Here is a 19750-nt window from a genome sequence, read left to right on the forward strand (position 1 = left end):
TGAATGCACGTTACCCTTAAGATTGTCTTCTAAATTAAAGTTCTGTAAAAAAAAACCCAAAAAGTACTTTTAAATATAAATAAAATGAACTTTATTTTCCATTTTAACTTTGGTGATCAGAGGTAGACGTCTATTTTAATTCACAATCTAACCATTGGTTGGGTGGGAAGGTTGGCTTAAGTGGTGGCGGGGAATTAGTGAGTGGATGGGGGCATAATGTATGGGAATGGCAGAGAGTGGGTTAGAGGGCACTGGGGATTTGACTCACATTTCCCAAGTGCAGGGGTCTATAAAATTGGGAATCCTATGGCCAAGGTACCCAACCTAAAGTACTGTAATGAGAATCCCCAATTTACTGAGGGCTGATTTTTATTTTTATTTTAACTTCCTAAAGAAAATAAATGGAAGTTAAACCTTTACTTCACCTCAGAGGTTGAAATAAAGTTTCAGTGTTAAAACAGAAGCAAAAAGTTAGTTAATTTGTCAGTGCACTCTGGGGGTATGGTAGCATTTTTAGCTCTCGGTAGAAATCAGCTAGTGGTAAACAGGGGCATAGCCAGACTTCGGCGGAAGGGGGGTCCAGAGCCCGAGGTGAGGGGGCACATTTTAGCCCCCCCCCCCGGTGCCGCCGAAACCCCCGCCATTGCCGACTTTGCCCCTCCCCTGTCGCCGACCCTCTCGACCCCCCCTCCCGCCGCCAACCCGCCATCATCTACCTTTGTCAGCAAAGGCAGGCGATGGCGGGTTGGCAGCGGGAGGGGGGGTCGGGCAGGTCATCAGCAGGGGGGTCCAGGGCTAAATCTACGGTGACCCAGGCCCCCCTGGCCCCACGTAGCTACGCCACTGGTGGTAAACACCGAGACACCCATAGTGGGCATCTTGGCTTTTACTGCCAGCTGATTTCTACTGCGAGCTAAAAACGCTACTGTGGATTAGTAAAAGACCTCCTCTCTGCATTGGCAGTAAAACCTCATCTGCAACACCTATGCATGCATTAGCATAGAAAAAGTGAGCTAAAATTACCTCACCCTTTTATTTCCTGCTTAGCATAGATTTACAACACACATAAAATCTGCACTGTGCAAAAGTACTGCATGAAACATTTCATTACATGTTCCATGGAGCACTTTCTTATATTGCCTATTGGAACACAGAACTGGGACAGGTCTTAATACACCATTGCGGGGCCCCCGAGCACACAGGGCAGTTGCTCCCCTAAGGTCAGCCTTGGTGACAATAATCTAGCAGCCCCAGCACTCTGCAGAAGCATTTTATTTTTAGGAAAAAGTAATGCAGTTTATTTATAAACTCAGCTCCCTCTGGCCCTCGCTGTAGGAACAGCTGGCCCCAGAAGATGTTTTCCTGATTTACTGCAGCCAGCTCGACAGCGTGGGGATTATTCAAATTCATACACTAGTTCAGAGATGAACGGCAGGTTGCCAGTGCAGGAAACATTCACACCAGCAGCCTGGCACAGCATCAGGAAAGAAAAAGATTCTCAGCAGTGTTCGGCTTGTACATGACCCCAGTAGTCCTCATGACTAGTAGCAGGAGAAACCCGTAATAGCTTCACACATGACAGATCTTAAAAAGATCAACTTTTCTCCTGCTTGCTATTCACTTAAAGCAAAAATGGATAAAAGTCTGACTGAACTTTCAAATTTCATTATATGACTTGGAGAAACACCATGCAAATGGTGTGTATTTCTGAATAAAAAAGACAAGTTCACTCAAGGCTTGATTTCCTGTAGACATAGCAGAGGAAAAAACCTTAGCAAAGCCAGGTCTTTATTATCTGTAACAGGAGAGAAGTGAAACACTTGCTTTTTCTCGGCTGTGCTGAAATATGCAGAAGAAAGCATTACGAGCCCTGGCAAGCATAGCAGTCAACTTTTGAAAATTGTTGTGGGTGCTAAACCCAATGGAAATTACCGCTCCCTGGACACAGTCAAGCAGTTTGTTTGATATTGGGGGTTCTCAAGCACCCACAGCACTGGCTCCTATGCTGTCAAGTGTATGAACTTGCTGCTTACACCCAGTGTTGTTCTAGTTACTCTTGAAAAGTAATTAATTACAGTTACTAGTTACTTCTCAGCTTAAAGTAATTAGTTACAGTACTGAACTTACTCTTTTAGAAAAGTAATTGATTACTGCTAAGAGTTACCTGCTTAGAGGGACTAACTGCTTTTCATTTACCAATACCACATCTAAGAATATTTATGGTAAAAGCCTTATGGTACACGAAGAGGTAAAATATCCATCTTACACATAACTCCAACTTATTTCAAGGAGATGTGACCAACTCATGCCAACCACATCCTCTGTCATGTCATGTGCTAGTAACGCAATGTTGCACAACACTGCCTACACCTTGCAAAAAAGGGGAGCTGTGATCCACTGAATGGTAACAATGACAGAATAATGAAAAAAACTTGCTCGATCTCTGGCCTTCCTTCAGGTGAATACGTTCCAAATACCTCTGAGCACACTATTGAGCTACATAAACCAAAGGGCTGCTTTAAATTGAGTCTTTGTGCAATGTTACAGGCTGAAGCACTCTTTGGGCTGTGTTTCTGCTGTCACTGCAGAGTAGAGTTTTCTCTTGAGAAGCCAAAAGCTAGGACTGAGCTTTAGGACCCGGTGGAAGACAGAAGTAAAACAAGCGCCTATGAAAAAATTCCTGAGACCTGGCCACGAATGACCTTCCTGCTTTAACACAAGGGTTAGCTCAAAAGTAGGGACAACACTTGAGTCGTACACAATCTTATCCAGTTTCTTACATGTACTGTCAACTTCCAGGTTCACAAAGATAACACAGCCTCGCAGGCCACAGGGTTCTGTAGAGGAGAGGTGCACAATTTCTTGAGCTATTCTCCTGATCAGTTTTTCTGGGACCAAAACCTTGGAACATTTAAGTTTTGTTTGTTTGGATCTGGACAGGCAGTTCTCCAACATTTTAATTAAACTATGGCAGCTCTTTTCTTCAGTGACAGCTTCTTTCAGGTTGAGATTTAAAGAAACTGGATCCCAATATAGAAGTTCTGTGGAAAGGACAAAATAAACAGTGCAAGATGACAGTAATTGACTAGCAATCTCAAATGTGCTTTTACTTCCTTGGAGCTTTTGTTTATGGGGATAATTATGTTAATGTCAATGTACCCAGCTGGTACTCAAAACAATCTACAAAGCTAGTTCATAATCTTATCAAGAAAATTGCTGCATCAATTATAGCCCCAAAAAAACACATGACAGAGGAAAATTACTACACAGATCCAACCAGTCTGTGACCATGTACGCTGCTGGTATGTAACTCAGGGTTCTAGTCACGAGTAGGCCAGAGTCGTCTAGCCACAAGTAGGCTAGGGTCCCTGGACTTTGGAGTGAACCTCACCCAGTCATCAGTACTGGAACAGGTCATTGATAGATAAACTGGAAACAGTGTCAACATCAGCACAGCCTAGTGCCCACCTTTCTTAATCCTAGGCCCCACCAAGAAGGAAAAAAAAACAGTCTTGGCTAGGCTACTAACATAACTTACAGTAGTGGAATCTTATGGATTCTGTGCAGATTGTGTTTAGTACCTCTGGGTCAAGAATCAGTGAATGTCTCATAGTTCAAGGTTCCAACAAAAATACTTTCCCCGGTGCTGTATATTTAACATAGTCAGTGTTCTTATCTCCCCCAAAGAATGCCGACAGGTAGGTAGGTATCTGTGGTCCCCAACAATGACTGTTTCATCACTAAACATTACCCTCTTGAGGCAGACAGGGTTGGAAAGACTATTACAAAACACAAATGGGCTCAATTTCGAAAGAGAAGGATGCCCATCTTTCGACACAAATCAGAAGATGGACGTCCTTCTCACAGGGTCGTCCAAATCGGTATAATCGAAAGCCGATTTTGGACGTCCCCAACTGCTTTCCGTCGCAGGGATGACCAAAGTTCAAGGGGGCGTATCGGAGGCATAGCGAAGGCAGGACTTGGGCGTGCCTAACACTTGGACGTCCTTGGCCTATAATCAAAACAAGGGCGTCCCTGATGAACACATGGACGACTTTACCTGGTCGTGTTTTTATTACGACCAAGGCACAAAAATGTGCCCAAAATGACCAGATGACCACCAGAGAGAATCGGGGATGGCCTCCCCTTACTCCCCCAGTGGTCACTAACCCCCTCCCACCCTAAAAAAATATCTTTCAAAATATTGATTGCCAGCCTCTATGCCAGCCTCTATGCCAGCCTCAAATGTCATACTCAGGTCCATCACAGCAGTATGCAGGTCCCTGGAGCAGTTTTAGTGGGTGCAGTGCACTTCAGGCAGGCGGACCCAAGCCCATCCCCCCCACCTGTTACATGTGTGGAGGAAACAGTGAGCCCTTCAAAACCCACCAGAACCCACTGCACCCACATCTAGGTGCCCCCTTCATCTGTAAGGGCTATGGTAGTGGTGTATAGTTGAGGGTAGTGGGTTTTGGGGGGCTCAGCATACAAGGTAAGGGAGCTATGTACCTGGAAGCAATTTATGAAGTCCACTGCAGTGCCTCCTAGGGTGCCTGGTTGGTGTCCTGGATGTCACGGGGACGAGTGCATTACAAATGCTGGCTCCTCCCATGACCAAAGGGCTTGCATTTGGTCGTTTCTGAGATGGACGTCCTTGGTTTTCATTATTGCCGAAAATCAGAAACGACCAAGTCTAGGGACGACCATATCTAGGGCCGACCAAATTTAAGGATTTGGACGTCCCCGACCATATTATTGAAAAAAAAGATGGACGTCCATCTTGTTTCGAAAATACAGGTTTCCCTGCCCCTGGATGGGGACGTTCTGCAAGGACATCCTCATCAAAACTTGGACGTCCCTTTCGATTATGCCCCTCAAAGTATCAAAATAATGGCCAACAAAAGCAGGAAAACAATAATCACAGAATGCTTGCTTTAAGAAATCTGGGGTTCCTTTTAGTAAAGCGTAGCACACACTAATGGCTTTAGTGCATGCGCTAATTTTTATCACGTTCTAAGCTTTAGTAAAAGGGCCTCATAGCATTCAGATGATTTTCAGAGCAGGGACCATGTATACAGTACACATCTCTGTTTTTTGTTGGTCATTATTTTGATACATTTTCAGTGAAGTGGCTGTATGTTATTTTAACCCTGTGCTGAACATTACTCCCGTGAGGCAGACTATTGGTGAAACATGGCCATTGTCTAGGATCTTAGAGATACCTACCTACCTTAATTTTGTTTGAAAAAGGAGGAACACTGACTACATTTACATTACAGCACTGGATATTTCTTAGAACCCTGATCTTTGACAAATTCCTAGCAAACAAACTCAAAAGAGCCATCAGCTGGTACTTTTAGCTATAAGGAGAGTGGAATTTCTAAATAGCCCATTATCCAGGCAGCTTTTGGAAACTACCCTCAGTATGTATATGTGAAATAAATTTGATATTTAAATGTAGGATGTCCAAGTATGCATTTTTATAGGATCTTTCTGGGAAGTGCAGCATTGAGTGATCATGATTGTTGAGTTTATCCAAAGCTCAAGGTGGTGCCTAGGAGTCTTGAAGTTAATTGAGATAGGAAACACTGATCTAGAGCACCTAGCTCTAGTCCTAGACTACCCCTTGCGAGTCAGGCTTTCAGGATATCCACAATGAATATGCATAAAAGAGATTTGTAAATAATGGAGGCAGAGTATGCAAATCAAGTGTATGCATATTCAATGTGGATATCCTGAAAACCTGATTCGCAAGGGGTATTCCAGGTCTGGACTTGGGAAACACAGCTCTAGATCAGTGCTTCTCAACCCAGTCCTTGAGGCACACCTAGTCCCATCAGGTTCTCAATATATTCACCATGAATATGAATGAGCTAGATTTACATACCAAGGAGGCAGTGCATACAGATCTATCTCATGCACATTCATGGTGGATATCATGAAAACCTCATGGGAGTAGGTGTGCCTCTAGGACTGGGTTGAGAAACACTGTACAGGGTGGAAGAAAACAAGTCCAAGTGACCAGCCAAAACACTGCAGTAAGAGCTCCAAGCAAAGTTTATTGGGACCCTACACGAATAAACTTTGTTTGGAGCTCTTACTCCGGTGTTTTGGCTGGTCACTTGGACTTGTTTTCTTCCACCCTGTGTTTGGTTTTGCTTGCGTTACTGTGGAAGGAGTGGACCCCCTTTCTCCTTTGTTTCCATTGAGAAACACTGCTCCAGATGAATCTTCAGCCTTGCACCCAATACCCTTGACCTAGCCCTGCTGTTATTAAATAGGCAGCTAGAATCCATAATTATTCCATTTCACTGACCCACGACTGCTGTAAGTTATATACCAGTAGCGTCCATAGTCGCACTCTGAGTGGACACACAGCAATTTTCCTTTGCACTTTTAGCTTTGTTTTTTTGAGGATTTTAACCAATGCAGCGATTTTCTTGATAACATTATGAACTATTTTGGTATTAGTTACACATATTGACATCTTAATGCATTGGTATCTCACTCTGTACACCATTTGTGATCATTACGTTGGGACATAAGGGTCTGAATAGCTGTAATTTACAGCAACTAATCACCTTGTAAAAGCAGGCTGGTAGCCCTATGTAGAATTTTTCATCTGTCCAGTTCCTGGTGGCACCCACAACATTGACATTTTAACAATCTACTATGTGTAATGGATTTGATATATTGCCTTTCTGTGGTACAACCAAAACAGTTTACATTTTTATTATAGTATAGTCTTGCTGATCTAACCAACCCCAGGTGACGTTACGTGGCTTCGCTTTCCATTTTGCAAACCCAAGACCAGGGGTGTGCTGGTAAATTTTTAACAACAGGCTCTTTCTCCAGACATAGCCAGCTCTGCAGTTGGAAGGGCCAGGGGTGGCCGGGTGGAGCAACACTTGTCTCTCTCTCCTCCCTCCCTTCGTGCGGGCACTCTAGGCATACCTTTGCTGGCAACCAATAAATGGACTGCCACCACTCCCAACCTCTTGCTCTGAGCAGCATGCTGAAACTTCTCACACATGCTGGAGAAGTCCCAGCCTGCTGCTCAGAGCTGGAAACAAGGAGCTGGGAGCAGCAGCAGTCTATTTACTTGGCTGGCAGGGCTCAGCATCCCCACCAGCAAAGTAAAAGAGAATTCAGCAGGGGGCCCAAGCCCACATTTTGGGAGCCAATTGTTAAAGTAGCCATGGAGGGCCCTACTTTAACAACCGGCTCCCAAAATTCTTAAAAACTTAACAACCGGCTCTTGCGAGCCTGTGAGAGCCTGCTCCAGCACACCACTGCCCAAGACCCTACTTTTACCATGCTGTGAGCTGGGACTCTGCTTTTACTGCCTTTGGTTCTGCATCATTTGAGGGGTTACCATTGTTTTCCGTATTATCTGATTTTTTTATTTATCCAACAGCAACAACAGGTTGGTCCTGTTTAGGTCGGATAATCAAGACTTTATGCAGGTGCTCTCTCTGTCCCTAGCTGGCTCTTAATCTGAGTTTTTGAACCTGGGTCAATGAAAGCTTAAGTGACTTGCCCAGAGTTACAAGGAGCCACAGTGGGAATCAAACTCAGTTCACCAGGTTCTCTGCCCACTTCACTAACCATTAAGCTACTCCTCCACTCAAAGCAAGATTGCACAGCTGTGAAACAAGATTTATCCTCTCATCCCCACAGCAGCGTTCCTCAGTCTTTTCAAGTCCAAGGCACACCTCCATTAAAGTGTTGCATGCCACACCAGCGTCCATGATGCAAGCTATCCAGCTACAGACAGGACTCATGCCACCATAACAAAAAGCTAAAGTAGTAAAAAAAAATGCCACCAGTTCTGCTTCCAAATTTTAAACAAATGAGGAGACACACAGACCCATTAACAGGCACTGTGCTGCAACAGTTTTTGAAATTAAGACTGCAGGAGAGACTCTAGCATTCTCCTCACATTACAAGCAGAGGGAGAGCAGATGGTGCTATCTGCAGCTTGTTTGCTGCAGAAAAAGGGACCGTCACCCAGCTATCCATTAATTCCCACACTCAGGGCTCAAGCTAGCTCCTGCATGCGTAAGAGCCATCTTGTAGCTGCATGATGCTGACAACAGAGCCCATGTGCTTGTATGGACCCAAGTATTAAGCAATGGTGGCTTTTCTGTTTAACCCCCCCCCCCCCCACACCCCATGAATAGAGAAACACTGCTCTAGAGCACTGTTTGCCAAACTATGGGTTGCAACCCCAAATGAGGTCACATATATTGTGTTTGGGGTCATGACCTGAGTAGGCATTACATAAGCGCATCATCGTGACACACCTCAGCGAGGTCGTGGATGTAATTGCAGCTGTAATCAGAGGGTAGAGATGATCTCTCTAGCAGGATCGTACCAAGCTAAAGCTGTGTCCTGTGTAACTTCTCAGTGGCGCCCCCTGCCATGCCTGCTTTGCCACTGCCAATGACAGAGACAGTGGGCTGGAAGTCATTTTTGCACCTCTCCATATCTGTGCCCTATGCTTGTACTGTCCTTGGTACAGTGCTGCTCTCCAGTGATGGTAAGAAATAACAGGAGGCCTCTTATCTGTCTGAATGGAAATGGAGTCTTAAATATCCAGCAACTTTCATGAACAAGTAAGTCAAAAATAAAATCAACCCAACACTTTAGGAATATAGTTGTGTATGTGTGTGTGGGGGGGGGGGGGGGGGGGGAGGAATGTGATCTACTGTTATAGTACACCACAGAAACAATTCTAAAACTAATTACCTGATTTTTTAAAATGTTGTCTACCAAGCCCCTCTAGTGTTACTGTCAGTGAGAGGCTGATCCAGGCTTTATCCCATAACATCTAGGAATCTATAGTCTTTCCTAGACACTACAGATACGTTCTCTAGACACTCCCTGTTGACCTAATCAGGTGGCAATTTTTATTACCACCATACACCTCCCCTCATACAAAGTCAACAGGCTAAGCTATATATCAAATACAACTAAATTTAGGGAAAATACCTAAATAAATAGTACCTTTTTTTCAAATTACTAAGGTAACTGGATAATACTAAAGAAAATTTGAACAAAGACAGTGATAATTCACTATGGTTCACTATGGTCCACAATCTGGACTGAGTGTTGTCCTCATCTTGCATGGACTGGCGTTCTTCAATAATGTTCTAAGATCATGCAGATAAGTACTAGCACAATATTAAATGTGCAAAGTGAACTAAGGGCGTTTTGCTGTTAGATTATGCTAACAAGATAGAATGATTGGGGCATTGCTGATGAACTATATCATTAGATTTAACAAGATAACAAAATCCTGTTAGGGTTTTATTGAACGTATGACCACTTGAGCATTATCTAATGGTTGATGTAATGTTTTCTGCCTTGAAATTATATTCTCTATGACACTGGTCTTTTCATTTATGTTGACTCGTGTTATTTTTTTCATGACTGACGTCTGAACTGAGCACTTCTTAAAAATGTCTTAATTTGCAATCACATTTATCACTGTCTTTGTTCAAATTTTCTTTAGTGTTATCCAGTTACCTTAGTAATATTAATCTATGTATCAGGCAACTCTAATCCTTGAGTCCCAAGCATGACAAGTTTTCAGGTTATACCTAATCAACATGCGTGAGAAATTTACAGACTATTGAGGCACTGTGAATGCAGATGTCCTAGGTATAGTCATTGAGGAAACCCTGAGAACCCGACCCATTCAGAGATCTCAAGGACTGGAGTTGTGCATCCTCACAGTAGATAACTGCCAAAGCAGTGGCGTAGGAAGGGAGGGGGGTGGTGGGGTGGTCCGCCCCGGGTGCAAGCCACTGGGGGGGATGTCGGCTCTGCTGGTTCCCTGCTCCCTCTGCCCCGGAACAGGTTACTTCCTGTTCCGGGGCAGAGAGAGCAGGGAACCAGCGGAGCCGACGCAGCTCCCAGCGACATGCACTCAGGGCGGTTCGGCTCTCCCGCCCATCCCTCACCGCTTTCCCTCGTAAGTACGTGCTCCAGAGGGGGGGTGCGCTCCAGAGGGGGGAGGGTGCACCATGCTGCACCCCGGGGGGGGGGGGGGGGTGCGCAGCGGTGACACGCCCCGGGTGTCAGCTGACCTTGCTACGGCACTGTGCCAAAGCACCTAGATCCTGGAGAAAGATTTTAGGCCAGTCCTGTATTGCCCTCTGTAATAGTACCATGATAACCTACTAGGGAGAAATTTAAAGGGGGGACGATGATAGCAGTGCTACCAATCCAACTGTGGAGTAGAGGAGTAGACTAGTGGTTAGAACACCAGGTCTTGACATCCATAGGTGGCTGGTTCAAATCCCACTGCCACTCCTTGTGACCTTGGGCAAGTCACTTAACCATCCATTGCCTCGAGTACAAAATTAGATTGTGAGCCCTCCAGGGACAGAGAAATACCCAATGTACCTGAATGTAACTCACCTTGAGCTACTACTAAAAAAGGTGTGAGCAAAATCCAAAATAAATAAATAATAATAAAAATCCAAGACTGGTCAGAAATCTTCCTGCAGACATTGAGATGCTTAGTGGTTCTGCACAGTAAAATTTCACTGGGATATGCAACAGCTATATCCATGGTTAAATATGTCAGTACAGAATGAAACAAAAGTAACAGCTCTGGAAGTATATGCAAGAAGATCCCACACATGTAGCTATCCAGGAGAAAACCTTTATTGGCTACTTGTGTGGGATGTTCTTGCATATTCTCCCAGAGCTGTTACTTTTGTTGTCTTTCCTACTTTTTTTGCTGCCTTTGGTTTCTTGTAGAGGTGGTTCCCTGTTTTTCTTGCTAAATATATCAGTTGCAGAGGTGACATTTTTTGCTTAAAAAATTAGTAATGCTGTGAATTGTATAGCCCTGAGCTATTTTATGTGAACTGTGGTGCACTGTGCCTTTGTACTATAATTCATTTCATTTTTAAAAAGGACCATAGCGAATATAACCTTGAACACACCCTGGAATCAGAGGTATAGCTAAGGGTGGGTGCAAGGGGAGCGGCCGCTCCCCCAAAGGGATTTTGAATGAAAGGGTGCATAAGGGGATCAGCTTTTCAACCTCACAGAAAAAGGTCTGCTGCTCCTGATGTCAAACCTGACTACGCTTCTACCTGGACTTAAAAAGGATACTACAGCTATGAAGTTAAGGATGACTGTTCAACTGTTCACATCAGGACAAAGTCTGTGCATACTTTTTACCAGCAGCCTTTATACCAATTTTCAAAGAAAAAGGACACATGCACTTTAACTTTCAGACTTGCTATAGTTGGAAAGTACGAACGGTTTTATTTATTTAAAAGTTTATATTCTACACCATCTTACAACGCTAGGCGCCTGCCTTTTCTGCAAGTAGATTTTTCTGCCTCCATAAACATTTCACAAGTAGGCTAGAAGATGACACAGGCCAATAGCTACACTGACAGACCAAAAGCAGTTTTCAGGCAGCCAATTTGTAAGCAGAAATCACTGTGAAGATTCCCATTTCCTTATCTACTGCCAGTGGCGATCCTAGGTTGGCTGCCAGCCAGGCCGGATCGCCGCTGCGCACCCCCCCCCCTGGGTGCAGCGGCATCCGTCCCCCCAGGGTGCAGCGGCATCCGTCCCCCCAGGGTGCAGCATGCCCCCCCTCTGACGCAATGACACCCCCTCCTTGGCGCATCAAGCCTCCCCGGTGCAATGACACCCCCTCCCCCGCGCATCTAGCCCCCCTGGTGCATTCTTGGTTGCTGGAGGGTGCAGAGAGCAGCTGCGTGCCTGTCGGCTCCACTGGCTCCCTGCTCCCTCTGCCCTGGAACAGGAAGTAGCCTGTTCTGGGGCAGAGGGAGCAGAGAACCAGCGGAGCGGACAGGCGCGTGGCTGCTCTCTGCACCCTCCAGCAGCATGCACCCGGGGCGGGCCGCCCCCACCGCCCCGCCCTTGCTACGCCACTGTCTACTGCACAAGCACAATGTTAGTGGGCCAGTGAAAGACAAACCCTCCTGTTTACTAAGAGTGTCTTTTACTAAGGCACACTGGTGTTTTTTGCATGTGCTAAAAATAGGTGCATGCTAAATGCTAGAGATGCCAATGTATTTCTATGGGTGTCTTTAACGTCGAGCATGCGCCAAAAACGCCAGCGCGCCTTAGTAAAAGACCCCCTAAGCCAGGCTAGCGGCTGCCATGCGCTAAAGCCGACACAGCCCATTCACTTTAAAAGGGTTGTGTTGGCATTGCCGTACGGCTTTGTAAACAGGGGAGGATAAGCATTAGTTTAGAACCAAGAACTTACTTTTTCAAGAGCAAGGACATAACAGTGCTGCACACTCACCGCTGATGCCTGCAGAATGCAAACCAGGGTCTACCAGTGTTGAGAAACATTCCGAATTTTTAATATTCAAAGTGGTGGTTGCCACCATTATAATCAGAGCTCTGCCTTCAACAAAGGATGCCTTTTCTTGTTTTCTAAGAAGAAAGCAAAAAAGAAAAAAAAAACCGTAAGGCAACAAGTTCAACTTTCAATTTACAGTAGACAGAGTTGCAATGTATTACATTAATGCTCGTGGTTTTGCTAATAAACCCATCAGTGTCGGACCTTTATTTAACCGGATTCCTTTCAAACAAATACAACGCTTAAAGACACCGATTTTAAACTTTTCATCGTTTTATTATCAACTACTAGATTCTCAAAGAACCTGATAACGTTCCGATCGTGCCGCTCAGCTTACCTTACAATTTAGCTGCAATCCACACTACTACTATATTTAATGTAACCAATTAACACAGGATATTACTTCACAGAAGTTAAGATAAAAACTATGGGGGGGGGGGGGGGGGGGGGGGGGTTATTTTGTTTCTTTCAAAGAGCTGCGCTTAGCTTCAGGTATGTTCCTTTATGCTACAAGTACAATGCACTATTCACCACAGTGCACGCACAGAGCCAGAGCCAGAGCCAGCGCCACCACTCAACCCCCTCTCCCCTTACTGCACTAACACTGTCAGACAGTCAGCCAGGTAGGGTAACACCACACTGCACGAGCTGCTTATATAGCCCGCGCTCCTCCTGTCCCGTCAGCTTCACCCTTTTGACGTTCCAGTTTGAAGGGGGGGGGGGGGGGGGCGGTTCTGGTATCCCCGCCCACCGTGACGGGTCGTTGATTGGTCCAGAATGAGGGTCAATCCCAGAGGCGGAGCGGGCTGGAGAGAATCAGCCAATCAGCGGACAGTACAGGAGCTGGAGGGAGGAGGGAGTCACTGGCTCATTAGTGTCTTTTTTTCCATTGTTGTGTTCTTCTGTAAACGTTTTGACTTTGGTGCGATACTTAACTGCAGTAGAGGAAAATGTTCCACAGAGGAATCTGTGAGTAGATCAAGCCTGTGCACTGAGAAAACAGTTTTATGCTTCTCAACGGACGGTGCTCCGTTGCTTTGTAATGTGAAGCTTCATTGTGGTACGCTTTTAATGCACTTCTCAAAACAGAGCTGGCAATGGCTTTCCAAACCCCCAAAGTGTTTAAACTACATTTGAGAAACTTCTACTTCTCCAGCTAAAGATGAGTAATAAAGTAAAAAATGATTAACTTGTGGTTTCAGAGGAGGCAAAGTGTGACAGTGCCGAATCTGTTTCAGGGGCCCTATATTAGGGTTGCATTTCAATTAAAATTTTTAATCTTGATCAATAGCACAATTAAAGGTATTTTATTTGTTTTTTTTCCCACTGCAGCTCCTTGTGCAAACACTTAACCCTCCATTGCCCTAAGTAATAAAATATGTACCTGTACAGCCTATATAATAATTCTCACCTCCAACAGGATGTGCTTGGGACCGTGCCTGCCGGAAGTGGTCTGCTAGGCAGGCACGCACTGACCTCAGTGACATCAGTGACAGACAATTTGGCAAAGCAAAACAATCTGAGTGCTGGCCATTAGGACACAGGGTTGAGAGGAGAGTTTTAAAAGTCTGAAGGAGCCGAAAGTGTTAAATGGGGGGGAGGGGGGAGTTCTGAACACTGAAAGACATGAACATTTGGGAAAGGAAAACAATCTGAATGCTGGCCATTAGGACACAGGGTAGATAGGAGAGTTTTAAAAGACTGAAGGAAATGAAAGTGTTAAACTGGAGAAGGGGGGGGGGGGAGTTGTGAATGACTGAAAGACATGCAAATTTGGAACAGGAAAACAATCTCAATGCTGGCCATTAGCACACAGGGTACATAGGACAGTTTTAAAAGACTGAAGGAACCAAAAGTGTTCAGGGGGGGGGGGGGGGGGCAAGTTCTGAATGAATGAAAGAAATGAAAATTTACGAGAGGAACACAATCTGAATACCGGGCATTTGTACACAGGGTAGATAGGACACTTTTTTTAAAAAATGAAGGACGTGAAAGTATTGTTGCAGGAATTGAGATAGGAATTTGTGATGCTTCAGGAGTCAGACAGCACACACCAGTATGAGAGAAAAATCTTCTTTATTTGCCAGCAAACAAAGCAGGACATCAGCATTAAGTCTCTTCTTCTCTTTGTGTCTTTCTCTCAGCTCTCTGTGTCTTTGTCTCAGCTGCTTCTCTTCTTATGCTGTCTTCTCCTTCTTCTGTCTGTTCCTTCTGTCCTTCTCTTTCTTCTGAGCTCCTTCTGACGTAAACTGCTTCTGCTCCTACTTAAATACTGTTTCTATCCCCCTCCTAGCCTAGCCCCCCCTTACTCTCCAATTGGTTAAGGAATAGATTGGTCACTTTGCCTCAACCAATCATTACCTTAAAAATATCAGTTACATAGGTTCCAGACATCCTAAACTGACCTGTGACCTGGGGCCCCTCATGCCAGACATTTGGTCTCCAGAACTCTTACATGTTATTATGATCGATTTCTCATATTCCTAGTACTAACTGCTAACTAAACTCTGGCATTCATTAAAGGGGTCAAGGGCCAATCTTACTTAATAGCATACATATCAGGTTATCACTTTCAAGACCATTTCTACATTTTACCTATAATTAATCAAGGAGAAGAGAGCTGACTAGTCCTGACCTCTTCACCTATCAGCTTATACATTGAACCAGCCAGAACTATGGCTAAGTCAAACCACATGTTGATCTCCTCAACTGCAGTCTTAAACAGCAGACAAAGGGTCATTTTAAAAGTAACACAGAGTTGAACAAACATCCTACATAGAAATTATAGAGAATAAAACATATTCTAAAATACACAGAATCAGTATTCCTTATAAGCAAGAACTTCTAAATTCTAATCTATTTATATCTAGGATTATTTAGAATCTAACTATTTCCTTCTAAGCATTGTTCTATTTAATCCTAAACAAACTGCCTGCTTACAAAACTATTCAGTATGCCTAATAATGTACAGATGTTAAACTAGCTTTCATCATTCACCAGGGTGAAAGAAATTCCTGTCTCTGACCTTTCTAACCCAGCCCGGCAAACGCTAGAGTTCAATATAATCTGAACCATCTGGCATACCTTCACTTGCTAGCAGAACTGAGAATTTAAACTTCAAGCTTTTAATATCATTTCTTATGTATATAATTTCTCAGAGTTAACACTTTCTTTGCCTATGGCTGCCTCATTCCCCCCTTTGAGACTAAAATCAGCTTATGCAGAGATAAGTCTCACAACTCAAACTCTGGAGATTATAGTGATCCTAACTAGGAATAGACTTATGAACCACCATTACCCTACTTGTTAAGGTCCGACGGCATACTGCCGAAGCACATGAGGCCAGGAAACAAAACAACAACCCTGCTAAAGCTAAGACTATTAGGGAAATGAACAAGGGACGTATCCAGGAGGTCAATGACCACCACCAGGAGGTAAGGTCTAATCCTCCTCGGTAATCCTCCACATTAAGGCTGGCCAACTGTAGGACTTTATCCATGGCATGCCTAACCACATGCGTCCTATTTATGACAATAGTACAGCACTCTGAAGAATTTAGCACTGTGCAGAGGCCACCCTGGGCTGCAAAGAGATAGTCAAGGCCCATACGGTTATACCGAGAAACTATACTTAATTCATTAATTTGATCCTGCAATGCATTGACTACCACGTTCAGCTCATGAACTAGAACATGAAGTAGGGACTGAAGTCTCCGAGTAGCCATACCTAGTTCAGTAATACCCGCTACCGGGCCCCCAATTGGAATCCAGGCTGTGGCAGAAAGGGCTACAAGTCTCTTTTTAGTCAGAGGATAAGTAGAATTAATATACTGGAGGGCTAATTCAATCGCCTCATCCTCTGTGGCAACGGAGGAGGGTAAGGACAAAGCCTCTCGCTTAGAGCGGTGCGGGGATGGTGGCTTGAGAGGAATAACTTTAGGAAAATAATTCAAGGTTACCAATACACAAAAATCATATGTGGAGGGAAGAATCATGTGGAGGACATTATCACAGAGCCAGTAATGACCAAGAAGAGGGTGAGGAAAGTTCCCAATAAATGTTGGCTCAGGCTGGACAGGGTACTTAGGGTGCCCATAATGCGAGCCCCTATCCCAGGGGGAACGAAGACGAAATGGAGACTTTGCACACCATAGGCGCCAATCCCCAATTGTGACAGGCTGCTCATTTGTTAGTAACTCTTCATACCCCGGGGACTTATGAAAGTAGAAAATAAGCTTGGACACTATAGTCTTCTCAGTGGTACGCTTAGGAGCCAGATAATCACCTGGGTCATAATCTACAGGTATGGTAGCAGGGCACATAGGAGTACCTGGAGAAACTACCCACACAGATTCTCCTTTTTCTGGGAGAACATTAGTATAATTACAGGGAATGGGAAGAACAGTTGAGATGCTTCTTGTTAAACAAAACACTCCAGAGGCTGGATAGGGAGACGTAAAAACTGGCCTTAGAGAAGAGTCAGAGGGGGAAGTAGCATTATAAAAGGACCACCAAGTATAATCCTGGCTCCAAGGACCTGAACTCGAAAAGTAGGGAGGTATAAGAGCTGGGAGTTGCACAGGAACAGGAACAGCTGGGACATCTGTGGTATAAGGAGAAAATCGGGAACACACAATACAAGGGGAAGTAATCTTTGCCTGGCTAATTAGTTCCTGGACAGAGTGTAACCAAAGGTTGGAGCGAGTTGGGGTATTAGGAACAAGGAGGCAAGGAGTAGAAAACAACAAAAGCATCCAAACTACTAACATTTTCTTTCTTCCTAATCTAAAACAAATACAGCAAACTAATTAAGCAATAATATTTCAACAGTCTGTGCTAATCACAGATTATTCTCATATAATGTTCTCAGTCTTTGAGTTCTTATACCAGTTGGGATAGACCCTCAACTGATAAGGATCAAGCTCTCAAATTCCAAGAAAGCCAGAATCAGGGCAAGAAAGAGTCTCAGTATGAAGCCGAAGTTCAGCCGCTCCTGCAGTATGCAGTTGACCCTTCTTTTCAGCTAGTAGATTCTTTGGTTCGGGTCAGGCGCAACTTCAATGGCTCCGTTGGATCTCTTTCTGCTCTCCACTGTCTAGGCTCCGTCTGATCCGTGCTGGGCTCAGTCTGGTCAGCAGACTTAATTCGAGACCAATGGACCCATGGAGTAATCCCTGCGACCTTCACAGCTGCAGGGGTAGAAAGCAAAACAGTAAAAGGTCCTTTCCATCGGGGCCCCAAAGGCTGGAGCCTCCAGTCTTTCACCCAAACTCTATCCCCTGGCAGGAAGGAATGTACCTGAGCCTGGAAGGGGACAGGGTTTATTTCTCTCACATAAGACTGAAGCTCAAAAATTATCTTACCCAGGAGGGCTACCTGCTCCTGCACCTGGGCAGACCCTAAAATCCCTATGTCTCCCTTAATTCCCTGTAAAATGGCTGGGGGCTTCCCATACACAATTTCAAAGGGAGAGAGGGCTGTTCCTTTAGTTGGGGTGCATCGAAGGCGAAAGAGGGCTAGTGGCAATGCCTGTGGCCATTTCAATTGGGTTTCCTGACAAATCTTTGCTAGGCTATTTTTCAAGGTTCTGTTTGCTCGCTCAACCTGCCCTGAACTCTGGGGACGGTAGGCACAATGCAATTTCCAGGTAATGCGCAATGCGCGGGACAGGGCCTGAAGTGTAGCTTCAACAAAGGCGGGACCATTATCTGAACCTATGGCAAGGGGCAGTCCATACCTGGGGATGACATCCCTAAGGAGGGCTCGAGCTACTTCTGTGGCTTTCTCAGTGACTGTAGGATATGCTTCCACCCACCCAGAAAAGGTACAGACCATGACCAAGAGGTATCGGAGCCTACCGCTCCTGGGCATTTCTGTGAAGTCTATAACTAAAGACTCAAAGGGTGTTAGTCCTCTAGACTGAACTCCTGGTGGAATACGGGGTCCCTGGCGGGCATTATTCTGGGCACAGAGAGTACATCGGGCAGAGGCAGTGGCAACCAGACTATCCAATCCTTCCAGCACCACTACTCGATTGAGTAGACGGGCTAGTGCTGTTTTCCCTAAGTGTGATAGGTCATGAGCTTGAGACACTACAGGCCAAGCTAGGTGGCGTGGCACCAGAACTCTGGTATCAGGGAGATGTAACCAGCCATCAGGTCTCCTTACTGCACCTTCTTCTTGAGCCCATTTCTCTTCCGTTTGGGTATACATAGGTGTCCATTCTTGCAATCGGATTTGGAACAGGGGAGTCACAGTACTTGCTGGGGGTCCTCGAGCAGCTTCCTTGGCCACCCGATCAGCATGGCGGTTCCCTCGGGCCACTGGAGTATCTACCCTTTGGTGTCCCCTGCAATGAATGACAGCTACCTTCTTAGGGGCCCACACAGCCTCTAGCAGCTGAAGTATTTCAGGTCCATACTTAACAGGTTGGCCTGCAGCATTTATGAGTCCCTTTTCCTTATACAAAGCTCCATGAGCATGTAGGGTTGTGAAGGCATACTTAGAATCAGTATAAATGTTGGTTACCAGTCCTGCTGCTAACTCCAGAGCTCGTATGAGGGCCACAAGTTCTGCTTTCTGGGCTGAAGTTCCTTGGGGCAGGGCTCTTGCTTCTATCACCTTGTCCTCTGTCACCACAGCATAGCCTGCCAGTCGCTTGGAGTTCTCCACATAACTGCTTCCATCTGTAAAATAAATTACATCTGGGTCCCTCCAAGGAACATCTTTAAGATCTGGTCGACTGGAGTACACTTCATCCATGGTTTGGATACAGTCATGATCCGGTGGTCCCTCAGATGCTGGCAAAAGAGTAGCAGGATTGAATGTAGCCACTGTTTCCAGGTGTATCCGTGGATTCTCACACAAGCTAGCTTGGTACTTAACCATGCGGTTATTTGTAAACCAGTGGTTGCCCTTATACTCCATGAGGGTGAGAACTGCATGGGGGACTTTAACAACCAGTTCTTGCCCCAAGGTCAACTTATCAGCTTCCTGGACCAGTAAGGCTGTTGCTGCAATGGCCCTCATGCAGGCTGGCCATCCTTTAGCCACTCCATCCAGCTGTTTAGACAGGTATGCAACAGGCCTCTGCCAGGATCCCATCATCTGGGTCAGCACACCTAGAGCAACCCCCTGTCGCTCATGGACATAGTGAGAAAGGTTTCTCCACATCAGGAAGGCCTAACGCAGGGGCTTGGAGTAGGGCTTTCTTTATGGCAATGAAGGATTGTTGAGCAGTAGGTCCCCATTCAAATGGTTCCTTTTCACCCCCCTTTGTGGCTTGGTAAAGGGGTTTCGCCATCAATGCAAAATTTGGAATCCAAATTCTGCAAATCCGGCTGCTCCCAGAAATTCCCTAACTTCTCTTCTGGACTTGGGT

At 45.2% G+C, this 19750-nt stretch overlaps 1 protein-coding gene across 2 annotated transcripts; it reads right to left on the reverse strand.

The window, feature by feature from the left end:
• Positions 1-1021: 1021 nt before the first annotated feature.
• On the reverse strand, positions 1022-12731 carry LOC115459425 (DNA damage-inducible transcript 4-like protein). Of its 2 annotated transcripts, XR_003940271.1 has the most exons (4): positions 12708-12731; positions 12311-12444; positions 2165-3041; positions 1022-2117 (listed from the first exon to the last, which is right to left on the reverse strand). XR_003940271.1 is itself a non-coding variant. In XM_030189249.1 (3 exons), exons 2-3 carry the CDS (start codon positions 12396-12398, stop codon positions 2542-2544), a joined length of 588 nt encoding a protein of 195 aa, XP_030045109.1. In that variant the 5' UTR covers positions 12399-12444; positions 12708-12731; the 3' UTR covers positions 1022-2541. The 2 variants fall into 2 exon arrangements, 1 of the variants encoding a protein (XP_030045109.1); XM_030189249.1 differs by having other exon boundaries at positions 1022-3041.
• Between the last annotated feature and the right edge of the window lie 7019 nt (positions 12732-19750).

This window comes from Microcaecilia unicolor, unplaced genomic scaffold (genome assembly GCF_901765095.1).
Source record: "Microcaecilia unicolor unplaced genomic scaffold, aMicUni1.1, whole genome shotgun sequence".
In the NCBI taxonomy this organism is placed as follows: domain Eukaryota; kingdom Metazoa; phylum Chordata; class Amphibia; order Gymnophiona; family Siphonopidae; genus Microcaecilia; species Microcaecilia unicolor.

Coding starts and splice junctions, on each gene's coding strand:
- LOC115459425 (XM_030189249.1), bottom strand. CDS start 12,398: ATGGTGGCAACCACCACTTTGAATATTAAAAATTCGGAATGTTTCTCA. Junction 3,042..12,310: donor GCATTCTGCAGGCATCAGCG/GTGAGTGTGCAG, acceptor TCCTTTCCACAG/AACTTCTATATTGGGATCCA.